The sequence below is a fragment of the Pyxicephalus adspersus genome, chromosome 5 (assembly GCF_032062135.1).
Source record: "Pyxicephalus adspersus chromosome 5, UCB_Pads_2.0, whole genome shotgun sequence".
In the NCBI taxonomy this organism is placed as follows: Eukaryota; Metazoa; Chordata; class Amphibia; order Anura; family Pyxicephalidae; genus Pyxicephalus; species Pyxicephalus adspersus.
The window spans coordinates 6,682,356-6,691,916 of record NC_092862.1 but is presented as its reverse complement, the minus strand read 5'-3'; the positions used below and the strand labels follow the sequence as shown (position 1 = coordinate 6,691,916).

Sequence of the window (9,561 nt, the reverse complement as noted above, 5' to 3'; positions counted from 1 at the left end):
GGGGATTCAGTATGGCAAGGTAGAAGGGGGATTCAGTATGGCAAGGTAGAAGGGGGATTCAATATGGCAAGGTAGAAGGGGGATTCAGTATGGCATAGAGGGGTTAGAACGTATGAACAGAACTTTCTCATCTTCCCAATCTCTATAGCATAAGGGGAAGGTGGTACACAGTGAATGTGATTGTGCTTACAGTCTCTCCAGGGGGGCCAGGAGGTCCAATGGGTCCAGGAAGACCATCAGGTCCCTAAAATCAGTGGAAAAAAAAGTTAATGAGGAACTTTATTATTTTGTAAGCATTTAATAATTTAGGTGATGTAATCAAAATTAAACACAGAAATCTTTAAATAGAAGCAAAATAAGACAATGTGAGGTGAAAGAGTCATTACCACAGACTGATACATTCTCAGGATAAATAAAACATTGGAATGAGCTACTGTGCAGAACGCCTGAGATTTTTGGTGTTTGTTGGAATTTTAAAAAATGCAGTGTATCCTAAATAATGTACATTTTAAGCTTTTTGAGTTCAGTAAAGCATCAGTTGGAATCCACTGAGTTCCTAATGTCCTGAAGTGAAGGGCCAATGTTGTGCCTGCTGTGCTGAAACCCCAAGCAGTACTGTCAGCCCATCCTAAATTTTCTTCCGCTGGACTGCAGGAATTCTACCTCTTATGATATGAAAATGAGGAGAGGGAAAAGTTGGGTTTTGTAGCTTGTCACAGTAAATTCAGAAAGGGTTGACAACAGTGTTTGGGATTTTAATGAGGAGATGACCAGCTCATTATGGTAGGTCAGGAGCTTGGTGGATTTCCAACAGATATTTGTCCATTCTGCAGAGTTTTTGTATGCTGTTGTTGAGATAGACAATTTATTGTAGATGTGTCATTTGCATTGCTGCTTCACGGAAATAAGGGAGACACATTATATTCTTGAGTTAAAAAATACCTCTTTCCTGCTTTATATTAACAAACATTGTTCCTTTGTGTGACCAAACACCTAGGTCACAATTACATTGTTTTTCTTATTTGTAGCAGCAGTGTGACTCTTCACTAGGGCCCCTCCTCAGCCATAAGGGGCTCCTATGGGGTCCACAAGTTAGTTGGGTAGGACTGGGGGTGCAGGTAATTTCTGCACATGGGCCCACTGTTGGCTACATCCACCACTGAGTAAAAGCCTTATGTCTGTATCATATTAGACTCCAATTAGTATTTCTTTCAGTCTGACAGACCATGTCTAAAAGACTTTCAGTTAGGTAAGAATATCAGCCAGCCAGTACTGCATTAAAGAAAAATCCAAGCAGAAAGCACAGCTCTTATTGAGCAAATATGACTGCCTCCATGTACATTAGGCTTATGAACAAACAAAACAAAAAAACAGTGGAACTTTTTTGAAAAAAAAGACCCTTTTGCTTTATATTGTGACATATTAGGAGTTTATTCATTGTTATTTCCAAATTTCCACTTTAAATTACCCCATTATTTCATATCCAGCTAAATCACCCCATATATACTATTACCAATAAATTTTACCTTTGTATACTTTTACTAATATATTGTACAGTAAAGAAGATACTTTTCAAAATTCTCTGTATTTCGATAAATTACTTACAGGTGGTCCTGGATTACCCGGAGATCCGATAAAGCCTGGCATTCCGGGCATACCCTGGTACAAAACATAAGGCACAGACCATTAGTATAATATTATATTTTTGGAAGTCCTAAACAAAAAAAAAGTTCAACAATTGAAGATGATCATTTCCACTACAAACTAATATTAGGCTGACAACAATTCCCTACTTCCCACATTACAATGACTAGAGGCCACAGCTGTATTCTGCTCGATAGCCCTACTTTGATGCATCGCTGAATTCTGTTTTATCCAAATTCTCAGCCTATACAAACACAAAGGATTATCGAGGAGAATGTGAGCAGCCTGTGTACTGTCAGTGCATCGTTTATTCCTGAGATGTTTTTGGAGAAGAAATAATCTTTCAGCATGAGCTAGATGACACATTGATGATTGGCATAAATGCAAAGAATAATATTAGGTTCCGCCAAAGTGTACAACCCAATTCTTATCCGTCACATGACTCTTACGATTAATACTACACTAGGCTCACATGTAGAGTGATCCATGCATGGCAAAGTAACTGGTCCACTTTATTGGGCAGGCACAAAGGTAGCACATAGCCAGCTTTCCTTTGTACTGGGATTGGATTGTGATTGCAGGGCACCAGGGCACTTTAATTGTGTTAAAATATTTGTCAGTGCCATATACAGCAAATGTAAAAACCATGTTATCAGTACAAATTTACAAAGTCTTTGACACTTTACCTGTTCACCTTTTGGTCCAGCTTCCCCATCTTGCCCTCGGTCTCCTTTGCTGCCCTAAAACACAAATCATAACAAGGTCAGCATTATACAGCATACTTTACAAATGCTTTTCCTATGTCAGCATATGTCAGAGAATGACCCCTGCAATCTGCATGTAAGCAGTGGTCACTCAACAGAGAACTAAGACTCCCCCGCTGAGTCAGAACAAAGCTGTCCATTGAGCATGCAGGTTAGCTGATTGGAGCACTCTTGCTCTAGATATCTAGGGGGTGTGTTGAACCTCTGCAGAGAGACCATTGCTTATATACATCTAGCAAATATTCTTCTCTTCATCAAACTCTAAGAATTAGCACATCTATTGTTTTGATGATCCTGGAATGTATTTAGCTGATTTAGACACTGGTCCCCCCCCCCAGGCGACAAGGGGGATCTAGGGGCCATGGTTACCCCAGGAAGCAAGCGCAAGGTCCCGCGGGCTTAAGTCTCGGGGCCCTTGGCCAGTCTCTGCAGGCTTAAGTCTCGGGGTCGTTGCTCGGGCTAGAGCCTTAGGGCCCATGCCCAGGCTTAAGTCTTGGGGCCCTTGGCCAGGCTCAAGTCTTGGGTCCCTTGGCCAGGTTTAAACTACAGGTTCAAATGGTAATAACTATATAACTTAGATTTAAAGTCAAAACCTGATCAAGTGCCCTTAAGTCTTCTAGATGCATCTTGGGAGATTGATGTCATCTGGCTACCACCCTCTAATCTAATGTTTCTAAACCTTTATACCATTGAGAACCCCTAACTTTCAGGTCTTCAGGGAACCCCTGCTATAATTACTATAATTACAGTACACTGGCCAGTGGAAAGAATGTTATCCTCAAAGGTAGTCAAAAAGATCATTGGTGAGACCTAAACTGAGAGGCTCAAACTGCTCATTGCTCAAGGAACCCCCAGCAACTTCTGGAGTAACCCTAGGGTTTCACAGAACCTTGGTTGAGCAACACTGGTCCAATCTGTTTTTCTCTGTATACTCACAGTTATACTAAGTTCTATTCATTAGAACAGACAGAACGTTTGTGAATGAGACTTTCATTCCCCTGCAAAAAATGTTCATTTTTCATAATGCAGCTTACCTTCATACCATCTAGGCCAGTTGGACCGGCAGGGCCTGTGATACCAGGTTCACCCTGCAACAAAATAAACTTGGAGTTAGTAGATATACAGCCAAAATGCTATTTATTAAATACAAAAAAATTCATGTGATACATTGGATGGATGCATGATATTCAGATCATAACTTTACCTGTGAGTCAATTTGCCCCTAACCCTTCTTTTTACCCTTTAATACCTGACTAACCAACACAGAGTTTCAGGAGGTGGTGGAGGGAAGACGAAGCCTAACTAGGAACAATAATCTTTACATATTACATACTTCTGGGAGTGATGAATGTCTAAGACTCTCCATAGGCTATGTGGCTCAAACCACCGGCCTCTGTGTCTCTACTGCAAATGAAAGGAAAGAAAAAGGTAGGGCCATGACCAGGTATTCATCACTCATAAAGATCTCCTACTGGCACTGCCCCACGGCTGGATGTAGGTGAAGGGGATGTGGCTGTGATTGTGCTATTCAGGGATTAGAAAGAAAGCACACAGGGACATGAAAACGGGGATCAGAACAAAGATAATGGAGTAAAGGTCTTTATAATGAATGAGGGGATGAGGGGAATTAAATTCTCTGCATGCTAACATGACAGATGGAAACAGGAAGTTTCAGCTATAGGAAGAACAAGAAAACTTGTATCCCCCATTTATTGAAAGATTGATACTTAAATTATTCAAAGATTTTTGGGCTGATAATCAATATAGGATTGTATGTCACCTTTTTGCCATCGATGCCATCGCTTCCTGGTGGTCCACGAAGTCCCTTATCGCCTTTAAATCCGGGAATTCCGGGAAGCCCTGGTGGGCCTGGTGGACAGTCTCTGCAAACATCCTGCAAGAATAAGAATAAAACTCCATGAATTCTGAGTTGTTATTATTATTATACAGTATTTATATAGCGCCGACATATTACGCAGTGTTTTACAAAGTCAATAGTCTTGTCACTAACTGTCCCACAAAAGAAACTCACAATCTCCCTATGTCTGCAATGTTCCTATCATAATCAGTCTATCGCCAATTTTGGGGGGAAGCCAATTAAACTAACTGCATGTTTTTGGAATGTGTTTAATAATAAACAGGATTTATATAGCGCCAACATATTACGCAGCACTGTAAATTAAATAGGTTGCAAATGACAGAAGAGTACAGACAGTGACACAGGAGTAGAGGACCCTGTCCTGAAGAGCTTGCAATCTAGTAGATATCAGAGGTATGCTTAAGCTTGTAGTTCTCCAAAAGCTGGAGGTTGCTGGGTGTTCTGCTACTAAAGCAAAGGGAATGAGCATTTCTGTTAGGCTAGAGGGTATGAAAGTGACCTGATGACTGTGGCGTAGCTATCTGTGCCATACACTACAGATATACATGGCAGACATTAGGACTAGGTGCCAGATCTAATTGATGGTGTATAATTATCATTTTATACACGGTCACATCCAGTATGGTCAGCTGGTTGGAATCTGCTGGCAAATACTGATAAGAAGATTGTACGTGAGAAACATATACTTTTTCTGCCCTAAAATAAACACATTAACACCCAAGCAGATAATGTGCTGAATCTGTCTATTACAGTACATATCCATGCCGTTCTAGGATAATCTTATTTAGGCTCTAAAATGAAGATATGCTATGAGTGCACATTTCCCAAGCATGTCTCACAAAAAAAGTCCACCCTGCGCCCACTAATGAGTGAGGCACATGTGTCAGAACCAAAGAGTCTATCTTTGATTAATAGGTTGACTAGCACTGTTATGTTAGATGGCATCAGGCACTATTTTTGGAACCTTCCCCTTAGGTAAATGGAAATGTGAGCACGGGGCCTCCTGGGATACCTACATCACACATCCCAGGAGGCTTCTGGTTGCTCTTTCTCCGATCTCAGGCATGAGCAGAGGGGGCTTGTTACTGCATTGGGGGAAAATGCTGTTCTCACCCATGTGCAGTGATATCGGCTATCTTTTCCCCATTTACAGCAGGCTATGTCACCTGATTTTGTGCCTACACAGTGAGAGAGTGGGTGATGTAGCCAGAAGAAGAAAGAAGAAGAAGGACATGCATGCTTCATATTGTCTAGGGGGAATACATTTGGGGGAATCAGAAGTGGAAAAGGATCTGGGGGTTCTGGTAGATCATAGACTTAATATTAGCATGCAATGCCAAGCTGCAATATCTAAAGCTAGCAAAGTATCAAAAGAGGAATAGACTGCAGAGATGGAGACATAATCCTGCCCCTGTACAAAGCATTGGTCAGACCACATCTGGAATATGCAGTTTAGTTTTGGTCACCAGTTCACAAAAAGGACATTGTGGCATTGGAGAGAGTGCAGAGAAGGGCAACTAAACTAGTAAAAGGAATGAAGGAGCTCAGCTATGAAGAGAGATTTGCTGAACTGAATCTATTCTCCCTTGTGTAGAGACCTTTAAGGGGGGATATGATCATATGAATATTTATATAGTGCCAACATATTACGCAGCGTTGTACAAAGTCCATAGTCATGTCACTAACTGTCCCTCGATGGGGCAAACAGTCTAATGTCCCTACCATAGTCATAAGTCAATAATACAGTCTAAGCTCAATTTTGGGGGGAAGCCAATTAACCTAACTGCGTGTTTTTAGAATGTGGGAGGAAACCGGAGTACCCGGAGGAAACACACCCAGACATGGGGAGAAGGCCAGAGTGCTAACCTTAACCTCTTAGCCACCCATATGCAACAAGGGAGGTAAAAATGGTAAAGAAAAAGGAATTATTTATTAGGTTTTCTATCCAAATATCATTTTGTTTTATTATATTTATTTATACATTTTTGTTACATTTTCATTGACAGTCTGATTCTCTATCGAAGAGATCTCAGTGTGTATTTCCAGCATTATAAAATGTTTGCTTACCTTGAAAAGAAGTTGCACATCTCCAGGGGAGAGGACAGACGCCGGACCCTGCAGGGATACAGAATAACAGGAGGTTAATAAGAGCGCTCAGGAGGAGAGCTCAGGACTGATAGAAGCTTGGACATGTGAGGTACCAGGGACCCCCACAGAGGTGAGCTCCTCCGGGGGAATGTTTATTAAGAGGAAAACATTGTGTATTGTGTGAGAGATTTCAGTTGCTATTAAAAATCCATTTCAGGGAAGTGAAAGTATTCAGGAAGCTTCCAGGGCTATCCAGTCAATAAATTGCCTACAATTGACCCTAATTTACCTTAATTTTTTGTATGTAAGAACACTGCTCTAGAGAGGGTCAGTTGGAGGCCAGTAGGAATATCATTCTTTCAGACTGTGCTGTGCTCTCTTTTGTTTTCTGCACTGCCAATTACATGTTAATGTCTTAGTTGTGGCATTTGTTTTGAATCGGGTTTTATATATGTGAGGCTGGAAGGGGTTATGACACCAGTAAGTGTGTTCCAGGATCACCAGTGTGTGTTTTAATATTGCCAGATGTATTCCAGGATCAACAGCAGGTGTCTTCCAGGATTACAACCAGGTGTAATCCAGGATCAAACAAAGGTGTTCCAACTTTACCAGCAGGCGTATTTCCGGATCACCACTCAATGTGTTCTAAGATCACCAGGAGATACATCCTAGGGTCAGTATCAAGTGTGTTCCAGGATAAACAGGAGCTGTATATACCAGCAGGTGTAGTCTAGGTGCATCAGCAGGTGTGTTTCAGGGATACCAGCTGTCAGTGACTAGCAGCAGTATTACCATCAGATGTGTTTCACCAGCATGGGTGTTTCGAGATGAACAGCCGATCTTGCAGCAATTATTATTGTGTGTGTTCCACAAACATCCACAGGTTTGATATAGCATCACCTTTGTGTGTGTCCCAGGTTCACCACAGGTGTGTTACAGGATCAACAGCAGATAGGACCATCAGCAGGGCCATCCCTGGATTAGCAGCAGATTTATTTCACCAACATGAGTTTCCATGATACACGGCAGAGTTGCAGCATCCACATCATGTGTTAATGTTAAGCAGGTTTGTTTCAGCTTCACCTTCAGATCGTTCTTAGGAATACTAAAATGTATGATTATGAGCAAATGTGTTTCATCAGCATGCTTGTTCCAAAATAAACAGCAGATGTTACAGCTTCACCAGCAGGTGTGCTCCGCCATCATCAGTAGAATTGTTCCAGCATTACCATCATGTGTGTTCCAGGATTACCAACAGGTTCGTTCCAGCACCACTTTCATGTATATTTCAGGATCATTTACAGGTTTGTTTTAGCATTACCATCATGTGTGTTCCAGGATCACCAGCAGATTTGTTCTAGCACCACTTTCATGTATGTTTCAGGATCACTAACAGATTTGTTCCAGCATCGCCATCACATATGTTCCAGGATCACCAGCAGATATGTTCTAGCATCATCATATAATTCCGGGATCAACACATTACAGAGAAACCTAGAAGTGATGGGCCAATGAACTGTAATAAAGTCTGGATAGAAAACTAAACTTCTTAGCTGGTAGACTGCACTCATCGCAATGCTTAGTTTTCAATTATGAATGTATTGAAACATTAAACAGCAACATTGATTTTTAAAGGTTGTAAAATATGCTTTTTATTAAGTCATGGAAGGGAATTTACAGGGTATAATACTCTAAATAAATAATACCCTGTGCTTACCTCTATAAGACCTTTGGGATCAATATAATACTTGGTGGATCAATTCTAGATATAATATATCATGTTCCTTAGTGTAAACTAGTCACGTATATCAGTGTGTCCAAACTAACAATGTAGCCCACATACAGGCACCAAGAACCTCCCCTCATAATATTACTGACTTTACTGCATCTCTTGATCGTCTCCTGCTATACAATGTCTTGACGGCTGTCTAGCTTGGAAATAAACCCAGGCTGGCAGGTTTTCATTGATATATAAAAGGAGACATCCCCGGTTATATTTTTGGGTGTGAATACTCCTTGAACGCCAATTATGAGTTAGGAGCCAGAACACCTAAAGGAAGGCTGATGATGCGTTCATCATAACAAGGAATTTGTCTGCAAATTGTTTATTGTAACAACAAAAAGGAAATTGTTCAAACACTGAGATTGTAACAAGTACATTGATGAGTGAAAGCCTTCATTATTACTGCAGTGTAATCTTTTCTATGCTCATAATTGAAAACTCAATAAGAAAAGAAAATCAGCTCTGAAATAATTCTGTACAGGTACCGGGCATCAACAGGAACAAAAAAAGCAACCAATGTTTATAACTGGGAACTTGCTCAGATTGAATTGATATCTTTAAAAAAAAATTTTTCTTTTAGTGACAAATCTGAATTATCATTTATTATAATTTTTTTTAATTATAAAGAGTTTATGTTTGTCATGTTGCACCTAGGAACACAGAGAACAATTTATATTCTTTTTCTGTCTCTAAAAGGAAGACACAAACTTCTACCAATCTAGTGAAAACAAAGAAAGGCAGGGTTCACACTGACAGTGAGGTTGGAGTACATTTTACTTCCTCACACCCGGAGCCGTACATCTCGGGGGACACTACATGGTAGCATCTCCCTGTAGCAGCTCCACAGGGAATGAATAGAGTGGTAGTGCCAGTGAGTGGTAATAGTATTGCTCACTGCTGTGAAATGTGCAGACCCTGGTTCTTTAAGAACCAGCTCTGTGGTGCAAGTGGTCAAGTGGGTGGCAAGGTGCCAGCTATAGGGAACCACGAGGTATCATTCGATCCCAAGGTAGATCTGAACCTTCCCTAACTAGGAAAATATAAAACCAGGGATATCTTCTTTTATACATCAATGAAAGCATTACAGCTGGGGTTTATTTCCAAGCTAGAAAGTCTAAGAACCAGCTCTGTGGTGCAAGTGGTGGAACAGCTGGAAAGGTGTCAGCCATGGTGAGCCATATGGAATTGCTGAATCCCAAAGTAAATCAGAACCTAACACTAATAGACCATAGATGGAAAAAAGATCACCTGCTTAGAGTTAAGCTTTAAGCAAACTGATTTTGTCTGACTCCCTTGCAATTTTCTCTTACTCAGAGATACTGCCGATAAAAACATTTTCCGTTGCAGGCCCACAATATTATGCCACTGAAATCAGTAGCAGTGTTGTCTCCCATGCCAGCTAC

At 40.8% G+C, this 9,561-nt stretch overlaps 1 protein-coding gene across 1 annotated transcript in view; it reads right to left on the bottom strand.

The window, feature by feature from the left end:
• The window catches only part of COL22A1 (collagen type XXII alpha 1 chain), a gene marked incomplete in the record, with an annotated part of 162,270 nt that overhangs the window by 28,881 nt on the left and 123,828 nt on the right, over positions 1 to 9,561 (bottom strand). Inside the window, 6 exon segments of the mRNA XM_072410629.1 lie at positions 191 to 244; positions 1,606 to 1,659; positions 2,331 to 2,384; positions 3,443 to 3,496; positions 4,189 to 4,302; positions 6,355 to 6,402. Coding sequence (XP_072266730.1) covers positions 191 to 244; positions 1,606 to 1,659; positions 2,331 to 2,384; positions 3,443 to 3,496; positions 4,189 to 4,302; positions 6,355 to 6,402 — 378 coding nt within the window.